The following is a 27,500-nucleotide window of genomic DNA, read 5'->3' as shown; positions in this document are numbered from 1 at the left end:
GGGACCTAGTCATCCGACCCCAGACAACGGACAGATTGCAGGCCCTTCCAGCGCCGACTCGATCGCGGGAGCTCCAGCGGCGAGGGGGGTGTGGCACAGGCACCTCGCCAAGTCGAAGAGGTGTCATGTACTTTGAATGATTGTTATTGCAGCTATTTTAACAGCGCGACGCGGCGCCAGAGAAAACCCAGGCCCCCGCACTCCGGCCAGAGCGCGGCGGACCTGCCCCTGGACCGCGGCCGCCATGATGATGATGATGATGATGATGATGATGATGATAATAATAATAGCAAGCGTCTCTACTTTCATTAGGCTGTGCTCAGCCTCAGTCATTTCCCCTGGCTGCCATGCTGAATGGAGCGCTTGTTGGCTCAGCTCGTCACATGGGAGGGCCGAGATGGGGGGGGGGGGCGCGAGGGGGGGGGGTGAGGGGGGAGAAAGGAGTCTTGTTCCTCAACCTAACCTTTCTTCAGGATCCCTCCCCCCCCCCCCCCCCCCGCCCCCCCCCCCCACCCCTACTCCCGTCTCAGCAGCGAGGTCCGGGAGGGAACAAGGTTTGCTTTGAGACGGCCATACCCTCTCTTACTTCGCGCTGTTTAGGATTGTTCCTGAATCTCAGACCTGCTTTTTCTGACGGGTTTTTTTTTTTTTAAAGAGCCAAGTCTTTCCTCCTTTTTAAAGCCTCAGCAAACTTGTCACTCCTTCGTCCAAAAGCCCGCTTTGATTTCCTTAATACCGGCTCTGATAGGGAAAATATTTGCAGATGCAAAGCGGGACTAAATTGAGATCCCTTTTCTTAGTACAGTTTTTTTTAGTACAGTAGTTGTTGCTAGATTTTGTGTTTGGAGTCAAGAGGTGTTAAAAGGCCTCTTGGGTGTATAAATGAACAAGATCCTATAATACATGAATAAAGTGGTATCATGTTAGTGTAAATACAGAAATGTAGAAATCCTCATACTATACTATAGCTACTGTGTATTACACATTATATAGTATACATTATCTCCCCTTTGTTGTTCTACTGAATGTACAGTAGTGATTGGTTGCTGTTTGATACATCTAGACCTGAGTGCCAATAATATTTGGGAAGCACTTTAGTGAGAATAGAAAATGATGTCTATAAATAATCCATACTCTGGAATTATCCAATCGTGCGTTTGCTCTGAACAGGAGGTTTAAACGCACCGAAGAAAACCGAGTCTGTATTTAACACCCAAAAAAGTATGGATCTAAGAAATGAAATGTTTATGTTTTACAGGTGTAAAACTGTACCGGTCAGCAGCCTGCCCTGCGGAGCGCCTGACCACAGGGGAGCGGTTACCTCATGATCAGCCTCTAGGGCGTAGATGGTTACCTCATCGTGATCTTAGATGGATGGTGATGGTGGATTTCAGCTCCCTAGCCGTTACTCAGCGCTACGATTAGCAGAAGCGTTAAAAGTGCCAACTACTGATTTAATAAAGAAACACCGTATTAAAGCAATAATGTCAAACACATTCCTTGGGACGCATTTAAAGAACAGAAGCCAGAAAACACAAAACCCGGCATCGTGTCAAATTCAGGAACTGGGCCAGTGGCTTAATCACGACCCCCAGACAAAGCAGCAGCTCTCAAGCCCCGATCAATCCGTCTATTCAGCTGGATGTGGTGCGGAGGTGATATCCCTGGACCCCGTGACAGCTTCACATGTTCGCTTCCATGATCCATGAGCAAGGTGTAATAAGGAGACCGCATGGAACATGAGCTGTGTTTTAAATATAAACAGCTTCTATGCGACAGGACGGCAGACGAGACGAGACCCGGAGCCAGATGGTATCCGCGTCGACGGGACAGAAATCACGCTCTCTTACATACGAGTGCTTGTCGAAAAACAGGGCAACACAACACAATCCCCCCCTCCCCCCCCCCGGGGCTGGCGCTGTGCCGTCCGGAGCAGCGGTTCTGGAGAGGGGGGGCAGGCCCGGTTAACAGGACGATGAAAAATAGTCCGAGCTCGCTGAGCCAGAGCCCTCGGAGACAAGGTGACCGTCTGTTCAGCGGTTTCAGGCGAGAGAGTACGAGGTGGCAGTACCTCGCAGGGCCGTTAAACTTGGAACGCAGCTAAGAAAAGCACAGCCCTCGGTCAATGTGGGTGGAGGGTGGATTTCATTCAAGCAAACATGTTTTTGGATCCTGCACATCTGAGTTGAATTACTAGGCAAACAGCCTATGGGGAAGAGAGCTCAGTACAAACTGAATAACCCCGGAGCTTTGTGTGCAGCGTTCTGCTGCGCGATGACTTCTGGGTGGGAGGCTCAGGGCCCTTTCAAAACTCCAGGAAAGAAAGAGAGAGAGAAGAATGCGTGGAACGCTGAGAAATCCAAGCTCTTGTTTGTCAATGGCAACAGGAAACGGACACGAGAGTGGAGTGACCGTGTCGTTTGCCTTTCGAATCAAACTATGCCTATTCATCACAGACAGGGCCACCACTTAGGTCTGGACATCTCTGCTTGAAAGGTCAATGGGGCGAAAATATTCTAGGTTAACATAATATGGAATAGTGCAGTGTCATGTTATTGAGGTCGGACCCTGGTGAATTATGTGAGCTTCTACGAAGGTCATGAGAGGAATTAAGAGGGCGCACTAATCTTGCACATGGAAAAAGAGAGACCACAAAAAATATAAGCTTAAATGCACCCTTACCAAGCAATTACTATCTGAAGACAACAAAACGATTCCTTAACTGTAAGTGTCATTATACTAGTGTATCATTGTACAGTGTATCATTATTGTATCCACCTGGTTTTTCACACAGTGATACAAGGCGTCCAGTTTTTTTCTAAAAATGTTCAAAATGTGGTGATCAGGTCTGAGTCTACCTGCAGAACCACGCCAGGACAGCAGACCTCAGATCAGTATTGAGGCACAGAGTCTACCAAGGCACTGCTGCTCAGTCTGCAGAGCCACGCCAGGACAGCAGACCTCAGATCAGTATTGAGGCACAGAGTCTACCAAGGCACTGCTGCTCAGTCTGCAGAGCCACGCCAGGACGGCAGACCTCAGATCAGTATTGTCGCAGAGTCTACCAAGGCACTGCTACTCAGTCTGCAGAACCACGCCAGGACAGCAGACCTCAGATCAGTATTGTCGCAGAGTCTACCAAGGCACCGCTACTCAGTCTGCAGAACCACGCCAGGACGGCAGACCTCAGATCAGTATTGAGGCACAGAGTCTACCAAGGCACTGCTACTCAGTCTGCAGAGCCACGCCAGGACGGCAGACCTCAGATCAGTATTCATCTCAGGCTGCCCAGACCCTTTGATTCTCTGATGGACTGTGGTTGTTCAATGCCGAGCGAGCCGCAGGCGAATCCCACAGGACTCCCAGTCAAAGGTCTATCGAGTGAGCAGTGTGTCGGGCGAGCGGGTATCAAAAACCTGGCCAACCTGCACCGTTCACAGTCATCACTAGAGATGGAACGCTGGGAAAATTTCACATCACGATTATAGTGACCCAAAATTATCACGGTTATCAGTATTATCACGGTATTATCAAATGTGCTGAACATTTTCAAAAACTACTGATACACACACAATCATTTCATCAAGTTTTATATTGAAAACCTCAAATATTTTTTTTTTTTCATAAACAATAAAATAATGCATCTTGGAAACTGTTGCTAACTTTGGTTGATGCTGGACAGTATTTACAGTGAGTTTTTCAAATGGTAATCAAACACAGTTTTAATGATAATTTTATCACGATAAATTGGATCGAATTTTATCGTGGCTTATCATTATACAGGCTATCGTTACATCCCTAGTCATCACCATCGCCGGTAACATTGCCACTCAGTACCAATGTGTCGAAAAATGTATCAGACACTCAATGGCGAGCCATCTCTGGAATGCAGCTCTGTGGCAATGTGGAGACTCTGCCACTTCAATTCACTTAACAAGCAATTTGGTGACTAAGTGAGTTATGACATGCTGACACAGGGACCCAGACCAGGCCCTTGTTGACACAGTGTCTCCGGCGGGTCACGCAAACAGAGAACCACAGAGACAACCGTCCCTCTGCGTCGGCCGTGCCCAGACGAGTCACTCCGCTAGCCGTGAGTGAGACACCATCTGATGACAGGCTAGCTCTGGGGTCCAGCTCTACCTCATTACACACCTACGGCTCCCCTTGTAAATGGTTCTGATAACGAGCCACTTGTTAACCCAGGGACAGCTTCTCCGGTCTTACTGGACACATCGGCCTGAATGACCGAACGGCCGGAGGGTAGGATATTGACGAGACGATCACCGTAGCTCTGATGAGACTGAGTGAGTCGGTGTCCCTAACTGTGTGGACAGATTCCCCTGTCTCTAGTCCCTCTCCAGCCCAGCACGGCCCCTACCGCCGGACTGATAACCCCGAGTCTCCCATAATGCATCACCTAGGCCAGCATTGCCTTTGATGTATTATGTATGACGAGGCAGTCCTCAGAACACAGGGGTTGGTATGGGGGTGCTGGCGTACGTGGGGGGGGGTATCCATACACAAGCTCACCCCCGACCATTACTACTAACAGCAATACCGACTGAATGCTAAACAAACCTGTCTCTTGAATAATTGAGGGTCTCGGCCGGAGTGGAGCTCTGATTAGCATACAGGCCTTATGGACCCAATCTGCACAGCGACAGGACAGCCTTCCCCCGGCATCCACACAGCAGGCTCTCATTCCTATTTCACAGCCCTCTCTCCTGTTCCCCCGGCAGACGGACGGAGAGAGAGAGAGAGAGAGAGAGAGAGAGAGAGAGGAGGAGAGAGGAGGAGAGAGAGAGGAGGAGAGAGGAGGGGAGAGAGAGAGAGGAGGGGAGAGAGAGAGGAGGAGAGAGAGAGAGAGAGAGGAGGAGAGAGGAGAGAGAGAGAGAGGAGAGAGAGAGAGGAGGAGAGAGGAGGGGAGAGAGAGAGGAGAGAGAGAGAGGAGAGAGAGAGAGAGCAGGAGAGAGAGGAACCCTGGTGCCACCAGCTCTCGATTGTTGTCGACAGACCATCGGACGGGACACTTGATGATCTGAGTCACGAGGACGTCGGTCAGCAGAGACGGTCTCCGTCTCGAGGGCTGCTATACGCTGACGACGGCTTATTAATCGGCTGAGACGCTCGGGGAGAAGCCCTCTCAACAAACACCGAGTCATTACTGAAGGAGCTCGCGCTACGTAGCGCCATCGGTGTGCAACGCGTCTGTGTTGAACGCTCGCAAGTCACCTCCAGATACCCCCCCTGTAATCAATATCCCATAAGAACACCCTCCTCACCCAGCCGTCATGAATATACAACGCCGGGGCGCGTAACGAGCGCTCGGGAAAAAGAGCATCGCAGGAATACATCAAGTCTGCGCTTGAGGAGGCGCTGCCGGTGTCTCAGGACTGCCTCTCCTCAGGGCCCTTCCCTGGCTCCCGTTGGCCCCCGGGGCGGTAATCCCTGGCCCCCCGCGCGCGCCCATCCGCTCCCCCTGCTCTCATTAGTGGCGCGCCGGGGCCCGGGGAGCCTGCAGGCTTGGGGTGGCCGCCTCCTGCTCCCTCTGCTCCCTCTGTCTCTCCTCTGGTAATGAGCACATAATCAGCCTGGCTCCCTGTCTGAGCCAGCAGTTCAGCAGAGGGCCGCGCGGGCTTAGAGCCCGGTAGAGGGGGGCCAGGGCACAGTTGGGTGTTTCGGTCTCAACTCCTCCGCGCCCCCCGGGGGTGTGTCTCCCGTACCCCCAGAGAGCTTCTGATTGGTCGTACAGATCGGCCGGCGGAGTTTGAGGAACCGCTCGGGGGCCCGCTGACCTCCTCTGCCACGATTTAGAGATTTCCGACGGAAAAGACGGACTTGTACACCTCTGACGACGTCAGAACCTTCCGAGAGATTTGAGCAGAGCCAATCAATCAGAGGGGTTTAGGGTACGGCAAACAAGTTTTCTAATTAAGGCGCTCTCGCTGAAAAACAAGCGCAAATCCCGTCACGTCAACATAGCCCCATCGATAACTACCCCCGCTCTCTGGATGTGCCCTGCTTCGATCAACGTTCGATACAGAGAAAGGTCAAACGCATAGAGGCATCTCGCCACCGCGGAGCCGGCTTCCTGTTCATGTGGACCCTGCGGCGGCGCCAGCCGTGGTGGACCAGCGTGGAAGCCAGCCAACCAGAGAGCTCCACAATCACGTCAAGTCTTCAATACCGCCTTTCATTTCCTCCTAATTCAATTGACATTACTCTGCTCCTTGTTTGGACTTTTTTCTGCCGTCCCATAATGCAGCCCCATGCATTTTATAATGTTATATATTAAGTAAATAAAATAAAATCCATTGGCAGGAACTAAACGGCAGACAGCGGGTCCCTGTGTCCAGCAGACGAGCTAAATGACAAGCGAGCCGTGTTTAGAGGGGGTCACTGACAGGTCAGCACTTATTGTAATAAAATATCTTTAATTGGCAACGAAGTCAGCCACAGAGCAGCCCTGGATTCCCCTGGGCTAGCTCCGCTACGCTAACAACAGCTTCCCACTGACGGCCGTCAATGAGGACTTTGTCAAGTGCATCGTTGCGTTTATGGGATCCGACAAACCCCGCCGCAAACCGCAAGAGACGCGTCGTCGAGCCGGGATCGCTGAGGTCACGGGCTGAGTCATGGCGCTTGTTTACCCACAGACGGGCAGCGCCGGCTTCTCTACTCTCGGCACAGATCACCGGCTACTTCCCTGCGGGGAGATCGGCACGCCTGATGCATTCCGCCCGCTGACACGGTTCCAACGTTCTCCATCACGCCGGCTTCGCCTGCTCTGGTATTTCACCTGCGGTTGTAGCGTCGTGACGCGGGCCGCGCCTCCGCCTCAGGTTCGACAGACCGAACAGGTCTGCTGAGGTCCTGCGTCGTCCTGAGGTGACTCATCCGGGCGCGGGGGGGGGGGGCGGAGCTACCTTCAGCCTAGTCTCTCTCCAGACTCAAATATGACGTTGAAGGGCTACGCTACACATGCTACATAATAGAGTCTGGGCCACTTCGCCGCCCAAGCTGGTGTTCTGAGGGCGTATCTACGGTTCAATATTGACAGGGTGACAGGTCGTCGTAGCGGCGAATGAGAGACGCTAGCCTAGGTTAGATGGGCGGGGCTTATCTACGGGTGGGAGCGCCTGATCGTGGCAGTTGTTACTGATTGGTGTCGCAGGGATTCCTGCGAAACCAATGAATCGGCAGGATTTGAGCGCCAGGTTTTTGCGTGAAGTGTCCCTGATCCATAGAGAGATCTGCAGCGCGCAGTAGCGTAGTTAGCCTAGCTTACGTAGCGTATCGGCAAAATAACTCTCATGGGTCTGGCGTTGAGGGTACATTCAGCGGTTTGCCCAGGGTGGGACAGCCGTGGTGCGGACTGACTGAGCGTTGCGCTGGTGTTAATGTGGGTTCGCGGTGTTAATGTAGGTAGGGTGGTGTTGAGGTAGGTGCTGGTGTTGGTGTAGGTACGGCGGTCTATACTCACTAGGTGGCCCGGGGTCGGAGAGCGCGGGTCTTTGAGTCCCGCAGTTCCAGGTACGTCCAGCATGGGCCATTTCATCTGCAGGTACTGTGGGGAGAGAGAGAGCACCATGAGAAAACACGAAACAAACGCGCCTGAACACCACAACAAAGAAATCATTAATACACAGATAAATAACTGAAAAAGACTGAGAGGTAACAACTCAAAATGACCAAATTCAAACGCGGTCACACCGTTAACGCGACCACAATAACCCATAGCGCATACGCCATCCACGCCATTATCCTGCCTGTTGTTAATGCGTTGAGACTAAGAGAGAATCACTATGGGGCTGAAGAGACTGACAGGCAGCTTTGCTATCCCAGAGCAGACAGGGGTGTTATAAACGGCGCGGGAGCCAGCGGAGAGCAGTAACTCTGACAGGCACCTGTATGAGAGCCGGACCCTGCTAGAGTCCAGACAGTGGGTTTTGGCAGCCAGGGGAGAGGGATGTGAACACAGCGGACTGGTGCAAGACTGTGAAATTGCCGTTTGTCAGGGAAAAACAAGCGTCCAGCTGTGGGCGCCCATCGAGGAGTGGGTGGGAAGGGACAGCTGGAAGGAAGCCCTGTCAGGAGATGGGGGGTTGGGGGGGGGGGGGCCCGGGGGGGGGCTAAGCCTGGGCCGGCTCACTCAATTGTTTTGGCCTTTTGACCCGAACAAAACTAATCCACTCTCATTGTTAGCATTTTTCACGTCGCCATCAAAGCCGTTATCGTTAGCCGTAGCGTAAGTGTTGTTCTTATGATGGCATTCCCATCCCGTGACTGAACGGTTTCCTCCTCATGGCATCGGGTCGGGACGGTCTCTCTCGGCCGAGATGGTCTCTCTCTCTCTGCGAGTTTAGACAGCGTACAGCCCTCGCTGCAGCCCAGCCATCTGGTATATGAATCAGCTTCAATACCGGATGCAGCAGATTGTCATGCATGTGGATTTTCTCCATGGTCTCCAACGATTTTAAATTAATTAAAAGGAGGTTTTAATTTCAGCTTCTGCTATATCCATGTGAACATACGAGGATATATTAGTATCATAGTTCATTTGTGTTTCTTTTTTGTTTTGTTATACTATTTAATTCCCCAGAGGGAAAAGTTGCTTTTAGTCATGGAATGCCCAAATACTGTTTGTGTCCGCTGTAAAGAAGTCAAACTGTTTTCATAAGTTTCATAAGATTTTAGACATAACATCACTACATTACCACGAGATAAGAGCGATGCGTCACGTCTATATTTAGAACGAAAAATTCCGCTGATTAAAGATGAGAAAAGTCCTCATGCAGGTAGACAATCATTTGAACAGGATTACATTCTGAACGCTTCATTCATCACCGCGAGTTTGTCTGGAGGAAGGAAGCTTGGATGACTGCAGGTTAAAAATGGAAAAGACATTATAGAGGGAGGGGGAAAGGGGAGAGAGAGGGAAAAAACATTTTGAGGAATGAGTTTGTCTGAGCAGGGAGAGGGTATTGTTTCCTGACAGCTGGGGTGCAATAGAGCACAGGGAGAGAGGGGGGGGGGGGGAGAGAGAGGGAGGGGGGGGGGAGCCTTTTTCCCATCCGAAAGGGGGAAATTCTTAGAGTTGACATCAGCTCTCTTCATTTTCTCCATACTGCTCAAGGCTGAATTGCAGGTTCCAACTAATGGGCCCGCGTCCATACAACTGTCAGGGGGACGTTGCTTTTAGAGGCTTCTAGCTCCCTATTGAAACTTTGCTCTGCTCTGTGCATGCTGCCTAATGAATGCCGCTTTCTGCACCCCCCCCCCCCCCCCCCCGCCCCCCCCCCCCTCCAAAACAATACAGTTTTCACTGTCTAATCTATGTCAATCATGAGTCCCCTCCACAAATGAAACCAGCCCTATTGTGAGCATTTGGTCTACCCAGAGCATGCCACCCTCGACTTCGACCCCCCCCCACCCCCACCCCCGCCCCCCCCCCCCTCGTTGATTTGACAGCTCCTGCCAGGACAGGGGAACATGCCCTACGGCACTTTTATAAGAGACTGCTTTATATAATTGCCACCGCGCTCTGTGGACCGTCCCGACTGGAGACACCCTGAAACTCTCCCGCTAGTGTGCCAGCCTCACACACTCCTGCCTCACACACTCCCCCCTCACACACTCCCCCCTCACACACACCCGCCTCACGAGACGACACACCGCTCGGGAACACACCAGAGGACTGGGGGGGGGGGGGACGGGGGGGCCCGGGGGGCCCCGGTCCACTGAGCCGCGTTTCGGGAGACTGAAGGGTGGAAGACAGGGGCCAGGGATCAACTCGACGGGCTTCAGAATTATTACTGCCTCATAGAAATTCAAACAGATTTTTTTTTGCCCCTGTGCTCCTCAGATAAGAGGGCACTATAGGAAAAGGCTGTCTATATAGGGGGTACAGGGAAGTCTATAGGGGGTACAGGGAAGTCTATAGGGGGTACAGGGAAGTCTATAGGGGGTACAGGGAAGTCTCTATAGGGGGTACAGGGACGTCTCTATAGGGGGTACAGGGAAGTGTTATTGAACGTCTGCGAGAGATTGAAACCCACTGATAAACTACAATCAGCAATTACATCTTACAGTAAACTTCAGGCCGTTCTGTAATGCTTTGCAGATGCCCTTAATTTCATTAGAAACAAACACAATTTGAACAGGCATCTGGCCGGCCTACCGAGGCCCTCCTCCAGCGTGTGGCCTGCTTGAGTAAACAGTGTCAGACGGAAAGCTGAGAGAAAGAGAACTATGCAAATAAAGTCAAGTTTAGCAACTATCTGATCCATTTCATGGCTCTCTAATTGTCTTCCAACCTTCCGCAGCCTCCAAAACCCAGAATAAACATCAGTAGACTTGCTCTACTTTCCAGGGGGCCTCGATGTGACAAAGGTGGCAATGTTGCCATCGAAAAATTTTCCAAAACAGCCTAGATGAAGGCCTTTGGTTTTTCGAACAGAGAGAATATAGCATATGCTCTGGGGGGTGTTGACTGCCAGAGTTGGGTTCTAATTGTTACATAGCTCTCCCAGAGCCGAGTGAGAACATAGCCAAGTGTCTTTGTCATCTCTAGAAATATGTGGTGCCACACTGCTGGCCAACATCACAGCACGGAAGAGAGGCAGATGTCTGGACATTTGTTGTCAAACTAAGTCAGCCAGTCTGCCAAAGTGACAGAAAAAAAAAACATCCCAAACTTTGTGGGTATGATAACGTTTGCTACTAAAAATGGCCGCTCTACCTGGACACACTTTGTTGTATCAAATCTGAGCTGGGTGTGACATACTGTACGTCACCACAGTCCAATGTTCTTTACTGGTCAGAAAACTAGTTAGAAAAATACTCTTACTCACTTTAAACAACAAGCTGTTCTGCCTCATTTAATTATCACTAAGTATGTTGAAAACCTACAATGGTAATAAAACAACTTCTGAAATACACCATTAACAACAATGTGATCTAATTATCACTATGCAACTGCATAATGATTACTGAGTAACCGATGCGATCATTAGAACTAGGTTTCCTTGGATTCTTCACAATCGGTGTCAATCGGAGATAATCGAAGACAAATTAGTTTCATTCTTAACGATCATTCCCAATGATCGGGACATTGCATTTCCAAAGAAACTACTTTCACGCTTTGGCAAAGCAAGCAGGTAGCAGGCAGGCGTTGCCTCTTCCTGTTGACTCAGGCTCTAAAGTGTCACGGTGGCGTCGGCCCCCCTCTCCCGGGCGGCGGGGCAGAAGGAATGCCACCATGGATAGCTCCAGCAGATAATGTCAATCACCTGCTGTGTGGAGAAGCCCTCCCCGTTGTTTTCCTCCGGCCCCCAGCAGAAAACAAATGGGGCCACACAGCTTGGTGTTAGGCTGAGGTGTTAATTATCCCCTACCCATATGAACAGCGGCTTCAGACAAAGGCCCTGTCAATCCCTACGTCCTGGTCCCCTCCCTGCTCTCTCCTCTGCTGGTATCACCTGCTTATGCAGGCCATTGACACCGTGACTTGATCTATGCGCGGGACACAATTATAAGCTCGTAAAGTAAAGACAATTACGGTAAGTAGTCCCCGCCCTGTCTCTGAGTTTGCATTAAGACCCATTGTTTGCCGACATTAGAGGGCAATTACATACACAATTCTTAAGCAAACTCTAGTCCTCATTGTGCTAATTAGTGTTTAATTGATGGGGAAACGACGGGCGGTCACGCCGGTCAGAGTGGCGCTGCGTCCCCTCGACCGCCCACAGCGGCGGAGCGGAGAACGGAGACCATCCTGTCGTCCGGGCCGTGGAGAAACGGACGACCTCGGGAGGAAGTCTCACGTGAAAACAATCCAGAGGAAAGATAAAACTCGCACAAAGAAGGCGGGGGGGGGGCTAAAATATTTAGGCACCAGTATAATTGATGGAAAAAATAACACTTTACCATGGATATACAGACACACTGTATTTATGCTTTACCTATAAACACACAGTTTATTGTGCATAGACGTTTATACAAAAATATAACCTCTATGGGGTTGTCAACGCATTACTAAATGTGCACAATGGCTAGATATATTGCCTTAATGTAAACCAAAGTCATGTATGCACAGAGTGTAGTGGGAGTCTGATGGTGTCTCAACATCTTGAGCAACACATGGTCTTTTTCTTCAGCTGAGATGTTATTACAGCAAACCCTTCTCAACGCCAGGCCAGGTCCCACAGCTTATCAACACAATACCTGTCCTATAAGAATGAGCACATACAAAGGTGGACACAAAACAATGGCGTTTAAACGTGACGTGATGGATTATGTCAACGGCAGTGTGATAGATTTCTCCACACCGCCCGCCCCCGAGCGCACACAGGGTTAGCTAGCGCATGGGGTTCGGCCCCGGAGAGCACGTTCTCCTCCGGCGTGGCTAGCATGTGGCTAACGGCTAGCACATTTGAAGTGTCCATTAGTACCAAGAGTAGTGAAGTTAAGTGACTATGACAGGGGCGCTCCCTCGGCTCGCTGGCCATCCATTGTGACACAGTTGGTTCGCCCCGCTCTCTTATTCACAGCCTGGACAAAACTGTGTCAGAGGTCAGCCATCCAGAGTGCACCGGTTGCTACGGTAACGTGGCCTATTAAGGCCAGGCTCATTGCCCTCTTAACATGCTCTTGTACACAAAAGAACTATTAGCGCAAAGAGGGAGAGACGAGGGCGAAGAGGTGGGGTCTTAAAAACACACGGGAGAGGCTTTTCCAAGGTTCTCGACCAGTTACTCACGGTGCCAAAACGGGCCCTCTGGATCCTAAAGATCACCCGTGGTTTCTTACAGGCGTCCGTTTGAGTCCACAGACAACGGTAGCATCCCTGCCGCGTTCGTTTCCCGTAACATTTTCAAGTCGTACACGCACAAAGGCCAACTATGTAATTTGCTTTTTGCAGAACTGGGTCCAGCTAGTGCGGAACAGGCAATGTGTTTCTCTGTGTACAATTCCGAACAGGCCCAAATTACTCAACATTGCAACATTTTCAGGGATCCAATTTCTTTTGAACTCGTTTGTCACGGGAACTGTATCATGGATTATTCTGAACAATATCCAGCTAGTCTCAGCTGCAGCGCTGCAAACACCAGCATGTCTGAGAAAACTAGCGACAGTTGGTCAGATGAATGTGCTGTTAGCTTCACTCCTACAGGACCGAGGGAGCCATACTCAGTCTGTTGATATTGCTTTTCTATTTCCGTGTTCACGAGTGGTGCCTGTAAGCTTCTATTCCAGGCAGAAGACTGTGGTTTTGGTGAGAGTGCGTTTTTTTGTAGCACAAGCAGTTATTTGTTACAGGGTTAAAAAAAAAAATGGCGGGGGGGGGGGGGGGGTGGGGGGGGGTGACATGATCTTGAATTATTGCTTCCTGTGTTACGAGAACAGAGAGAGCATGTCTCTTTAAACCGGGGCAGCATTGTCTTAATTCCTTTTAATTTACTTCAGGGACATTTCAATCCGATGCGGTTTATGGAAGAGAAGCGTTCTGAGGGGCATCGCAAAGGTGAACATTCGGAATAAGTGAGCAATTGTCTTACAGAGTACAACAGCGAGTCAAATAAAACCGAATGTATAATTAGAGCCACAAGAATATAATCCTGCATCTGGCAAGAGTTTGATGTTCTCATAGAGAGAGGAGGCAGCAATGCTGTTATAGTCAATTAAGTGAAGTCAGTTATGTGGTTTTCCATACCTGGGGTGTCTGGTTACAGTAGTACTGTAATGCACTGCCTTGGTAGCTCGGTGTCAGTTCCCTCCAAAGTCAAGCCGTTGAGAGCCAGATATCGGAGAGATGTTGTCTGTCTGTTTCACCGTTTTCCTCTGGCATTGTTTGTTCAGTTGTGCAGATACATAACTTTATAATGTTTGGGGAGCAGCCGACTCTCATTGAAATTCACAGCCGTAAACCTCAGTGTAATTAACTCCAGAGCATGTGGTGGTTAGCAGTGCAGTGGTTAACTGGATGTTTACTGTAAAGCTCAACATAGGAATCAAACTGTGTGCGTGTGTGTGTGTGTGTGTGTGTGTGTGTGTGTGTGTGTGCGTGTGTGTGTGTGTGTGTGTGTGTGTGTGTGTGTGTGTGTAGATGTGTATGTGTGTGTAGGTGTGTGTGTGTGTGTAGGTGCATGTGTGTGTGTGTGTGTGTGTGTGTGTGTGCGCGTGTGTGTGCGCGTGTGTGTGCGCGTGTGACTCACCACTGAGACCTGCATTTTTCATTTATGGCCAAACACAAATTGACTAGAGACAGCATGGCGACCAATATAATACAGGGGTGCTTAAGAGACCATAACACCCCACAACAGGGCAAATACCCCGGTATTTATCACTTCTAAACTCCTAAAAAAACATAAAAACATAAAAATAAACCTGCGTTTCCAGAAAATGTAGCTAAATATTTTCCCCTCAGAATATATTTGTTAGACAACAACAGTAAGACTGCCAACTTCCCAGAGTGCTTCACTGACAAAGCAGACAGTGTGACGTTATGTTTGTTTTTCTTGGTCTTTTCAAACTTCTTAAGAGCAGCTGACAGAGGCAGCAGGCCGTGAAGCATCTTTAAGAAAAAGTCGGTTCGAAAAAGTAAGTTGGGGTGGTTCGGGTGCCGGGGCAAGGCAGAGAGAGAGAGAAAAAGGGCCTAAATTAAACACATTTGTTTCTGCTCTCACATACCACAAGTCTTATGAAAACAGAGAGCTGATTGTGTTCACTTTGCAGCCACCCCCCCAACGCCACCCAGCCCCTTCCACCCCCCACCCCACCCCCCCCCTGGCCAGAGCCGAGGCCCCTCCCCCCCCCCGGCGCACAGCTGCCTGCAGATGCCTGGTGTGTTTGCTCGGCTAGCCTCCGCAGGTCTCCAGGCCTGTGTCTCTCCCAGCTCTGCCTCGTCTCACTTTTACTGCCTGACATCCTCTCACCCCCCTGCTAACCTACTCTCCCTCTCTTTCTCACAGACTCTCTCTCACTCCCCCCTCTCTCTCACACACACACACACACTAACAGATACAAGACCCCCACCCACACACACACACACTGCGCAACTGAACATTACGTTCCTATTACTTAATATCGCAGACGTCCCATCGCGACTCGTCCGGCGGCTAGCTGACATATCGCTGTTTCAAATCGAAACTGACAACTAGCAGACAAGAGTACGACTGGCATGTTTCTAACGGATTTAAAACGGGATTGGAGCAGATGCCCACCCGAGCCGCTCGTCGGAGAGAGAGAACACAAACATCGAGATACTCTCAAACCGAACGTCAACGATGCAGAGTAGAGGCGAAGTCGGCCGTAGCGCATTGTGAACGGTGACACCCCCCCCCCTCTGTCAGTCGCCTAATTCCAATAACATCAGTCTTTAGGAGGGACACAGAGCACAACGAAGGGAGGTCGGAAGGTCGTCTACCTCTTCAAGGTTCAGCAAGCCCCCTGAGAGCTAAACAATGCGGCCGTAAACATATGCGCTGAACCTTCACCTTCCCCTGAGCACGTTAACCTCTCCATCCCTGTCAGTACTGAACACGTCTGAGTCTCCCACTTCTCGGGAGGAGGGTGAGGAGATTTTTTTATGAATACTAATCATATCACCGAGTTAGACGTTTTAAGACGGCCGGGGGAGCGCGATCTAGTGACCGTTAAAAACCCACGGCTACTGACCACACCAACAGAAACTCAAGACATGACTCTGCCATTAAGAGCGAAAATAGCCAGTTGCTGCATATTACTATCTTTCAATCTAAATACATTCTTATGTGAGGGGCAAGGTGATTATGATCGGAGGGCTGTTGCTAATATCAGATTCCCAGGACCAGAGCTTAGAGGAGGCCCCTGCCAATTACACTGTGAGTGTTCAGGAATGCAGAGCCTAGACCAGCTAGCACGGTCCAGGCCTGCTCAGCCAGACACACATGCTACATGCTACATGCTAGCTAATAGTCTGTAAAGAGAAAATATGAAGCCATCTACATATCATGGTTGTTCCTCCATAAAAAAAACAAATGTGTCCGACTTACAATGCAACACGCTGCTTCCAAATCTTAAATGCTCACTTCTGCAAACAATTACAGATGAACCAAGCACTGTAAACTGTGTGTGTGTGTGTGTGTGTGTGTGTGTGTGTGTGTGTGTGTGTGTGTGTGTGTGTGTGTGTGTGTGTGTGTATGTGTGTGTGTAAGTGTAAGTGTAAGTGTGTGTGTGTGTGCACACGCGTGAGTTCATGAAGGAAAGAGGGGAGGGTTAGAGGAGAGAGAGGGAGAGGAGAGAGGAGAGAGAGGGAGAGAGGGAGAGGAGAGAGGGAGAGAGGGAGAGGAGAGAGAGGAGAGAGAGGGAGGGTTAGAGGAGAGAGAGAGGGGGAGAGGGGAGCTTGCTCACAATTACAGCAGGGATTTATGGCCTGAGAAACAATTTATAAATCACAGCGCCTGAGCTAATGTGATCCAGATTGCTCTCCATGCAGCTGCAATTTTGGTCTGCGTGAAACTGCATAATAAACTTGACTGGAGGACATTTTTGGTGTGTGTGTGTGGGGGGGGGCTGACATTGTGGGTGGGGGCTGTGGAGGGAGAGGTCCTTGGCTAGCAAACTCTTGAGGTGTTCTGGACAAAGAGTCTTAGACACTTTTGGAGATCTGGTGTGAGATTCTACCGAGGTGCAAAACAGGACTGCTGATCTTGATAGATGCGGGGCTGTCCTCGTATAAACCTCACAAGATGATTTCTCTCATGCAAATACTAAGTCAAATACCTGTCGTAGTGTATCTATGAATACGTTGTGAGTGAGCCCATCATTGAGAGAGACTAAAAGCCCAAATCTTTTAACCAAATGCAGTTTGATAAGCTTACACTAAAATCTCATTATCTGACTGTGATAATCACATCAAGGAACAACAGAGAAAAACCAAAATGTATCTTGAGGTGATTCCGTGTTTTAGAACTGAAAGGGAAGGAGAACGCCGTATTGTTCTCCGTCTGTGTAGCTTAGAGCTGGTGTGAAAAGGGGAGCGGATGTTCTGAGGGGAACCCAGGCCCGGCGGCCCACTCGGCCAACTGGCCCTGACCCTTGACCCCTCACCCTTCACCCTGGGGGGCAAACAAAGCTCTGAGTGACATCTGAAACGGGAGACCCTATGGGGAGAGTGTCTGGGCTGGGCTCAACTGACCCATTAGCGCTGCTGATAAGATTTAGGGCTTTTTTTTCTCTCCCTTTTGCAACTTCTAAACCGTGGACTAGCACAAAGCTTCATCAAAATAACGAAGAAAGTCAACTAATTTGAGGTCAAAGTCTCGACCTAATTAAATCCTATTTATTTGCCGACACCTCCGTGTTGTCCGAGGACAAACAAAAATGTTCCCTTAATGAACAACCTCTCAGAGTTGCGACCACCAACCTAAAAAAAGGGACGGTAATGCCTAACTGGGTTTGCTATTCTCAGGGCGTCTAGAAAGAAGCCGGAGAGAAAAGTGAGAAAACTCTCCCCCCAAAAAAAGCTGCTGAAAAAACAAGGATGAGGCTGAATATCCGTCCGTTCGTTTGCATGAAACTCACCGATGCACATTGAGCAACCCTCCAAAGAGCGGGAATAAAAGATGACGTCGACGCCGTACCTCTGACATTAGCATATTGTAAACAAAACCCGCAGGGGAAGGCCGATGGCGAATGTGGGCGCGGTGTCGTGAATGTGAGGACTGGTCCTGGGAGCGCTGCGAGCCACTGTAGTATTTAAATCAGGCTCGGAGAGAGGAAGGCTGGGAGAAGCATTCTGTAGCTCAGCTGTGAGGCTCTAAGCCGTTGCCCTGGGGTCTTTGTCCTCCCTTTCAGGGGCAGACTGAGGTAGTCAAAGACCCTATTCATGACCAGTTCTCCCCCTGCCAACACACCCATACAACCCCAGTCAAGTCAGCCCAGAGCTATAGAACCTCCCCATTTCACACGAGAATCAGACCTGCCCCTAAAGCCTGCTCCAGGGATTTCCAATGGCCGGCCTTTTCCCCGTGTACAAATCAAACAAAAGGCCTCCTTGGCCTACTGCATGTCATATAGGCTTCATTAGATCTTTTTTATTCTAATGTAGCAATTCTGCATTCGCAGCAAATAAGTCATTCACATTAGCAAGGTTTTTCTCTCTCCCACCACGTCAATGGATGTGGGATTATCTCAGGGCAAGGTGTACAGCTAGCGTACCGCCACCAACCTGCGTTAGCATCCCACACACACACACGAGGACCTTGGGATTCAAGAAGAAAAGATAAACTCGGACACGTTCTTGAATATGTCTGAGAACACACTTTGTAATTGGTTGCAACGCTAATGATTGGGACCACTTGAAGTCGTTCTGGTTCAGGTTTTAGAATAACGACGTGACGCTTTTCACAGCATTCAGACAAAAATGAGGACCTGCCGAAGGAACCATACAACCAAATCACAGATAATCAGAGGCAGAATGTGAGGGGAATCCCAATAGTCCAAAGGCTTTGCTGAAATCCCTCAAATACTCCCTTTGTTCACAAAAGTAATCGATAACATTACATAATGTGAATAGTTCAAAAAAGGGCCAGGATAGACTCACAACGTGAGACTGGTGTAAAATATCAAACAAAATAGATGATTTTACATCTCTTCCGACTAAGTAGATCCACAAGTCTAGCTGGTGATAAAGAAGCCACACATTTCAGTCGACTTGTGTCTTTGCTTTAGCTTTAATCAAATTTGACGCACTGCAGAACATTGTGACTCCTTAACAAGTACAATTGGTTTACCGGGGTTATCTGGAGGTAGCTAAGGCCATCCAGAGGCTATGTGGAATTCAACGTCAGGACAACATCGACGAGCTCAATAGTGACTGAACAACAACTCAAATAAAGGCTTTGCACTACAAGCTCTCGGTCACCCGATCAGAACTGGGATGGTATCATGTGGTGGTCTGAAGCTGTTATTCCATAGATGCCTTCAGCCCGAGAAACTTGACTTGCCCAGTTAAACAAGTTAATAATTTCCTTCAGGCACACTCCACTTTTACTAAGATCTAATAAATTGGTGAACAGGGTAAGTCTAGCTAATAAACGTTGCCGAATTACGACCTAAAAGCATTCCAAAACAATATAAAAATGTGTGCGCTCTCAAGTCTAAATGGGTCACCTACTGTAAGTAGTCAGAAACGGAACTAATTTAGACGGGAAAAGCAGTCTATTACCTTAAAAGGACCTACTGTTAATACTCATGTCTCAGTTGGGTGTCATGGGATCCGGTGCCCAACGCAGTATGTCGGTCTTATGACTAGGAAACCCTCTCGGGGTGTCTGCCGGGGACCCCTCCTCATCCTAAATGTTCGCGTGGCCTCCGGGATCTCCAGTGCGGACCTCGTGCAGGTGCAACGTGCTGGCTCTACGTCTAGTCCCGAGGGAACCCCAGCCAGCAGGCCCGGTAGAGCAGCCACGGCACCGAGGAGGACGCCAGACTGATTTACTACCTCAACAAGAAGAACAGCTGCTCTGCTCACTGTCAACTAGCCCCATCCTGGAAAGATAGCCATCTACTTCTTTATTTAGTACATGCTGGAGGAAGTATGATAGCCTTACGCCTACACTCATACGGAACAACATTAAAACACAACAGAAGCACATCTACTGCCCTTAAAGGTTGCCCAAGAAGCCTTGAAAAAGCATTTCCATGCCCTTTAAATTAACTGAGGCGAGCCCGCATAAATAGCCCAGTACCAAGGAGCCGAGATCTGCAGGATCTGATAAGTCTCCCGTCGCCGCTCTTTGATTGGCCAGTGAGGGAATGGCAAGGCATGCTGGTCCGCGGCAGAGTAGGCCGTCTCTGTGGGAGAGAGAATCCTTCAGATAAGAGAGAGCCTCAAGGTCTGAAGGCGGACCGACCTCTGGATAACGGCAGAAGGGATAGCGAGGCCCATATCTGCCCCAATTTATGCTCCCACTACCACATCTCATCAACAATCTGTCCTCTTCCCTGCTCTCTCTTGCTGCCTGCGCTGCTTAAACTCAAAACAGCTGTTTGGAATACCAGACTGATGAAACCCTATTTAGATTTTTTTTTTTTCTTCCTGCCGTACAATCAGGTTTTATTAGCGTGGAGTGAAGACTTTAGTGTACAGTTTAGGAGAGTAACGTTTCTTTATGAGATGTCAACGAGGCTTCGCCATGTGAGGGAGGGACACAGTAGGAATCTCAGGAAGGCCTAAGTGTGCCGTCACCATTCCCCCAGCCTCATCACCTGTGTGTGTGTGTGTGTGTGTGTGTGTGTGTGTGTATGTGGGAGGGGGGGGGGAGGGAGCACACTAGGTACTAGAACTGATCGGAGACTCTGGCCTAGTACCACAAAACATGCATTTCACCAACCGTGAGGCAAGCTGGTATTCACATGATACATGATATCTCCACACACTCGACATATTTTCACAGCAGCTTTTGTGATAATGAACAGCTGTGCGTCCGTCCTCACAGCCCGGTTGTTAGGGAGGAGAAGGACAGGGCCGTCAGGACTCAACCCTTTACCTCCACGCCGGAGTTGACGGCTTTGTCTCCGAGACTCAAATTGCATTGCTGCTACCTTAGCTCATCTGATTCTCTGAGCTCTCATGGCCGCCCCTCCCAAAGACCCAAGAAAAATACGAGCATCTGCTAACAGAGGTCTGCAAATATTAGTACACTTACAGAAGGCGTCTCCGGCCTCAAGCTGTTTTTAATGATGTTCACTACAAAACTGTCTTCATTCTATAGTTAGTAAAGTAAATAAGGGTATATACTGCTAACAGTGCTTGGGGTCGAGCTGAGAATGCGAGGTTAAGCAGATCTGGTGGCATGAATGTTTAACAACAATCACGCTTTTACAAGCACAAGCACTGGAAGGATTACAGTGCATCAGAAAGGGGTTTTCATAGGCAGATCTCTCTCAGAGTTCAACCAAAAGTAGCCACTGGTACTTTTTCACAAGGAAAAGTACCCGCGCCGAATCTCGAACTCGAGCATTAGTTCACGGCAACACCTAACGAATGCGGAAAAACACATATCTGTGGAAAATAAATTGATAAAAACACATTTGCACACATTCATCTCGGCGCTTCAAAGAGATTCACTGATGTCACTGCACGCTGGGAGTCTGAGGCTGGAGAGGGGATGGGGGTGGATATCCGCTCCTCAAAGGGTGCTGAGATGCTCCTGATGGGCCCTACTCTTGAGAAGCCAGAGATGGCTATAAACAGAATTTCTAATGGCAGAAGGGAGGGAGGGAGGGAGGGAGGGAGGGAGGGAGGGAGGGAGGGAGGGAGGGAGCAGAGGAGGGTAGGTGGTGAGCTCGTAGGCTAAGGGTGGCGGGAGGAATTGACGCCAACGCGCGCTTTCCACAGAGACCAAAAGAGGGAGGAATAGAGAGAAGGACTGGCACCATTTCACACACTTCTATACGAGTGATGAAATGGAAATACCAATAATCACAGCGTCCCAACAGAGTAAGAAAGCTGGGTTAAGATTCAGCCAAACCTACATCGTCCATCACCGCTAGAGATAATCAATACACAAGTTGCGCAACAAATCAACATCGAACATCTTGACACAGTTTGTATGTTTCAATCTCTTAACAAACTGTTGAGCCCTTTCATTTTCGTACTCTGAGCTGTAAAGTCCGCTGTTATAAATATATCATTTAGAGGTGCGATAAAAGCAGACTCTGACATTCTTGAGGGTGCATGCAATATGTTTTAATAGAATGCTGCCACTAAATTGATGTCGATTTGTTTGACTTTGAAGAAAAAAAATCCTTTCCAAAACATAAATCTAGTCAAAAATGTTAGCTCTGTTTACACAGTCCTTGGTTAAAAAAATATTTGTAAGCTAACATTGAGATTACTTTCAGCAGTGGGACACAGCACTGGGGGTTGTCAGAATGTGAGTTCTGTACACTATTCCCTCTGTACCCACCCTTCGCTGAAACCCACCTCCCTCCACACACACACACACACGCACGCACGCACGCACGCACGCACGCACACAGCAAGGTGAGTGGAAAAGGCAAGTGTGCAACCTGATGAAAAGACAACTCCAAACAAACACTGCTTGCTTATGCAAGGTGAGGCCCTTTTATTCAACAGGACAAAGTCACTGCTTACTCATCTTTGTCTACTCATTTTTAGTAAACAAAACCACCCAACAAACTGGAAAGAATCAGACAGGAAATGATCTTAACTAGCCTGTTATGACACAATCCGTGCATTACTGTAACAACACCGACTACAGACTGTCTATCTGGTTATTCAATGCTAGGTCAATGCTATGCATTTGATTAATGTTTATTTGAGTGACTAAACTCTCACTCACCTGACACCTCTCACACACAAGAGGTATTTCACTCTTGACTCATACAGTGTTGTAGTGAGAGAGTAATCTTGACTCCAGTGTGATGAAGCTGATACAAGCTACTCTTTATCTGTGTGCTAATGTTGTATACAGAAAAAATGCAATAGGAAATCCAATAGGATTAAGAGGTTTATGCTATTACAAAAGTGTAAATCCAAAGCGTCCCTTTTCTATTTGGAAAATAACCAAAGGCACTCAACTGTACCACTATGTAGACAAGCGACTCCTCGTTTTTATAGGCAATAAGGTGTAACAATGCTGTTAATGTAGCCATGACAGCGTTATTCCACACGCTATAAAACAGCTACAAAGTAAGTGTGTGTGTGTGTGTGTGTTTGCGTGCGTGCGTGAGCGAGCGTGTGTGCGTGTGCGGCGCGAAGCTTAGTGTGACAAAAATGTGTTTGCCACTGAAATCTGAGGTCTTCCACAATCCACCCAGCCCCGGACAGAGAGAGAACCTAATCACATCCACCTCCACCAGGTCGAAGAACAACAGCATCTGACATCGTAGCCAAGAGGAAAGCCTCCTCGGCGCTCCACCCATGGCAGAAGTCTGGTGAAAAGACTCTCCAACAGAAAACCTTCTCCTCAACTCTCAATGGATTACAGTGGAATTCCTGTACACAACAGGCTTTAAATCAGTTAGGCTTTTTCCGTCCGGGGATTTCGGCTGAGCCCAACTATCTCACATTGCTTAGCACATGGTTGCCAAATCCAAATTCAGTAGTTATGCCTATAAAAATCAAGATTATACAATAGGCCGGTCACTCAAGTCAAGTGTGAAGAGACTGATTCTGTTCTAAGGACAGCACAATAAAATATACCTGTTCTATTTACCTGGATATTGCATAGATATTTAGAATAAAACGTTATTTTTTAAAAGTAAAATACTTCTATTATTATATTATTGAGTTAATGAGAGCCCAGAAGGGGACAGATATGCAAAGACATCCTGGGAGAGAAACACTGACAATACCGGTGACATGGAACACAGACTGCTATAGTCTTTATACAGAATCACAGACTGCTATAGTCTTTATGCAGAATCACAGACTGCTATAGTCTTTATACAGAATCACAGACTGCTATAGTCTTTATACAGAATCACAGACTGATATAGTCTTTATACAGAATCACAGACTGCTATAGTCTTTATACAAAATCACAGACTTCTATAGTCTTTATACAGAATCACTGACTGCTATAGTCGTTATACAGAATCACTGACTGCTATAGTCGTTATACAAAATCACAGACTTCTATAGTCTTTATACAGAATCACTGACTGCTATAGTCGTTATACAGAATCACTGACCGGGAGAAACTTTACTCCAATCACACAGAACAACAGTCTATGTTTCTGATGCTTATGCACACAAAAACAAACACAGCAGAACTGTGCATAATATTTAATTACCCTCACAAAAGCTGAAAGAGTTATAGTTTGTATCTTTGGGGGTTGAACTCCAAAACATTTCTGTCACAAAACCAGACAAACGTTCTCCTCTTTGGACGTAAATGATTTGAAATCTGCAACTTGAGGAAAAACGATGCATTCTGTTTAAGAGTAACTTCACTGTTCAAGCCAAACACATATCTGGATAAACTCTTATTAAATCCAGCTCTGTTATGTATCCCAACATATGTATGTTAAGGGCAGAGGTACAGTAATGGCACAAGTGTCTAGCCCGCTCCATCAAGCCAACCAATTGAGAAACCCAGCAGATAATTAGAACAAATGCAGAGTGCAAATATCCCTGCCGAGCTCATTAGCTAACTTGTTGACTCAGTGTCTGTGTAGACCAATGGCAAGCTCTCCATTAAAACCGCTGTATCTTACTCCTTCCAAGCCAACAAACAAATTCTAGAAACTGACAGCGTCTCAGCAAGAGGATTATAAATTCAACATTAGATTATTTTATATTCAGAGCATTCGGTTCTGAGCAATGAGTTTTCTTCAACTCAATATGGCTGTGGCAGTAAATATGCCCTCACAGCTCAACCCGTCTCGCAGTAAATATCCAGAGTATGCCAGCCAGACGGCCATCTATTGTCTGCCTGTTCTATCTGACATGGTGCTGAGAGACAGTCGGTACAATCTGCCCCTCTGACTGGATTCCATGTTCCCCATATCATATGGTGCATAAATGCTACATTTGGAAGTCTTAGCAAGAATTTGTGTCTTAACAAAAAAACAAAAAAAGCAAAGCAAATCTAGAGAAAGCTGACACGATAACAAGCTTTTTCTTTCAAAGTTTGTTTGTTTTCCTGAACCAAATCAAAACCATACGGATGTAAAGCTCTTGGTTCCAGAGGGTTTCGTGAGGGGCCCAGGAGTAACAAGGCAGGGTCAAGACAGAGGTTACTGCTATGTTATTTCTCCACTCCATCTATGCAACCTCATAAAGGCCTATTTAATCACAGCTTCTGCAAATGTCCAGTGCTGACTTGCAGCTTTCGTTATAAATAAAGATTAGGTAAATAGACAAATTTGGTAGCAAACTTTGGCACCGACAACCCTGAACTTGAATCATTATAAAATCGCAATACTGAACCCAAAGTTCAGAGAAAGTAGCCTATTAACGATGTAAATTAAGTCCTGTTTGACTGAGAATGTTTCCTAAACGCAACTCATTTATGCATATTGTTATCCCTACAAAACTCTGATGGCTTTGGGGACCAAAAAAAGGATCTTCACTGTGGTATGCAGCACCCAGTGTGAGGAGAGTAGACATTAGTTAATGAGACCCGATGGAGACCTCCAATGAAGCCATCAAGCGCCTGCTCGGAATAACAATGGTCAACTAACGCCTGTCTAATTGAATAGAAGGTACAGGGAGGCAGGGAGAGTTGGTTTGGAACAGTGAAAGGAGACAGAGAGAGTAAGAAAGGGGGGGGGGGTATTGCTTTTCACTCAAATGCTCGGCTGCTCCTGCTAAATCTTGCTTTTTGGGGTGAGATAAGGATTGGGGGATGGAAAAGCTCTACACAACAATATACCAGCATTCCATAGGTGTTTCAATATCCCAGTATTCCATAGGTGTTTCAATATACCAACATTCCATAGGTGTTTCAATACACCAGTATTCCATAGGTGTTTCAATATACCAACATTCCATAGGTGTTTCAATATTCCAGCATTCCATAGGTGTTTCAATATACCAACATTCCATAGGTGTTTCAAGGCAATTTGCTTTACATTAACCAAATTATGGTTGGCAATATTGCACAGGAAAGACCATTTCAGATGTTGAAAATAATTTAATGTGATTAATATAATAAGAAAAGCGTGTGGATTTTTGAAGAACTGTCTATAAACATAAATAAACACAGCATGCATGGACCTGGGCACAGTATAGAGGACCAGTTGTTTCCACCTGGTACACTCATTTTGACACATGTCATAGAGATTTCACAACTTGCTTTTACTGAAGCTATGTTTTCGTGCTAGTTACCAATAGTGAAAGGATGCCTCATAAGTCTCTATATAGTTTATCTTCAGGGAAATAAATCTAATGGAAAATACATTTCACTTAATGCTTAAAAATATGACTCACGAATCATGAGTTTAAGAACAAATCATTTCCTTACTACTGCTGCAAACTATGGTGCAATGTCTTGAAAGGTGACACATTTTAATTTTCATAGACATAAAATGTCAAACGTCAACAACAAAAATAATGATGACCAATTAGTTAGATTTGTAGGCCTATTGAGTTATAACACTAGCAATCCTTCTAAACCACATACAATTTTAAACGTCCATCAACTCGAGTTATGGAAACTAAGATGTGTTCTAATTCCAATTCCGTTAGAAATCTAACACAAGAAAATCCCTAAAGAACAAAGAAGTTGTTACTCCTCTAGAGGCCACTCGGGAGGGAATATGGCGGTCTGCTTGTGCACAACTTTTGCATGCCATGGTTGAGCAGGGGCTGTATAGTAACGCGACCAACATGTCTCAACTTCGCATCGGTCACTCACCGTTCTCGCACTAGGGGACAGTGCGCCATTGGATAGGTATGGATTGGAGAGGTCTGGGATCATTAGAAATGGGTAGCCGGGATAATGAGGACTCTTGAAAAAGCCACCATCTTGCTGTCTTCGTAGTGCTATGGGGACAATAGCAAACAAATTAGAATACAGCTAGTGACAACAACAATGCAATTTAAACTCAACTTATAGTAGGCCTATCCTAGCCCGAGTGTGCACATGCATGCTTTACCTTCACTGAAGTAATCTCTGGTTTTCTCGTAACTTTCTAAGTCTGGTCTCGGCTGCGGACGCCTCTCTGCTTGCTGACAAGGGCAGAATAATACACATAAGCATATGATGAAAGTAGGCTACGTAAAACCTCCACAATATCATAGAAAGGTTGTTTTTAATTCAAATAAAAGACAAGCCGCGTATAATGCATGGTTTGTTCAGTGAGTACCCGTTATATCTTACCTCCGAGTCTGAAGAGCTGCTGTTATTCTCCGACTCGTTCACTAACGAAGATTTCACATCATCCAAATCCCTTTCTGCTGATACATTTTCGGATATTTTTTCCTCTTGCTCTCCTTCATCCTTGAATGATATCATTTCATCGTTCGCCCCCAAATCATCTCCGCCACCCCCATTGAGTTGTGGCATATTTGCAATAAGGTCCCCGAGTATTTACTAATAGTTAGAAAACTGTGCGACCACTCGCAGCCGTGTCTCTAAGGAAGCAACTAACCTAATCCAGTTTACGCACCGAAATAAACCAACACTGACTGGGTGAAAACAAACGCCACGTTTTCAAATTTCCATTTTGATATAATGAATAATTTCCCACTTTTCCATGATGACGAATTCTCCAATAATCCACCAATTCAAATGGATCAAATCGGCGTTAACAGCCGGATGAGGCGACTTCACAAAGTTTCTTCTCCACTCTTCACAGTGGGCAACTTGTACCCCTGTCTCTCTCCTTATGGTGCTGAAGAATGCAACTCCAGCAGTCCTGCAAATCTCGATGACAATCAAACTGGTCGAACCGATTGAAATGCAATGGTGACGTCCAGTTTCACCTTCTATTATCCATGCGTGAATATCTACACTTCTGCAGACAAAAGATGAGGA

General features: G+C 47.6%; 1 protein-coding gene across 1 annotated transcript in view; it reads right to left on the bottom strand.

The window, feature by feature from the left end:
• tcf7l1b (transcription factor 7 like 1b) overlaps window positions 1–27,029 on the bottom strand; it is a gene marked incomplete at both ends in the record, with an annotated part of 34,009 nt that extends 6,980 nt beyond the window's left edge. Inside the window, 4 exons of the mRNA XM_084457708.1 lie at window positions 7,487–7,570; window positions 26,379–26,506; window positions 26,620–26,692; window positions 26,844–27,029. Coding sequence (XP_084313834.1) covers window positions 7,487–7,570; window positions 26,379–26,506; window positions 26,620–26,692; window positions 26,844–27,029 — 471 coding nt within the window. The remainder of the gene's footprint in view (window positions 1–7,486; window positions 7,571–26,378; window positions 26,507–26,619; window positions 26,693–26,843) is intronic.
• Window positions 27,030–27,500: the final 471 nt, after the last annotated feature.

This window comes from Borostomias antarcticus, assembly GCF_949987555.1.
Source record: "Borostomias antarcticus genome assembly, chromosome: 23".
In the NCBI taxonomy this organism is placed as follows: domain Eukaryota; kingdom Metazoa; phylum Chordata; class Actinopteri; order Stomiiformes; family Stomiidae; genus Borostomias; species Borostomias antarcticus.
The sequence above is the reverse complement of the archived record's forward strand: the minus strand, read 5'-3'. Positions and strand labels throughout refer to the sequence as shown.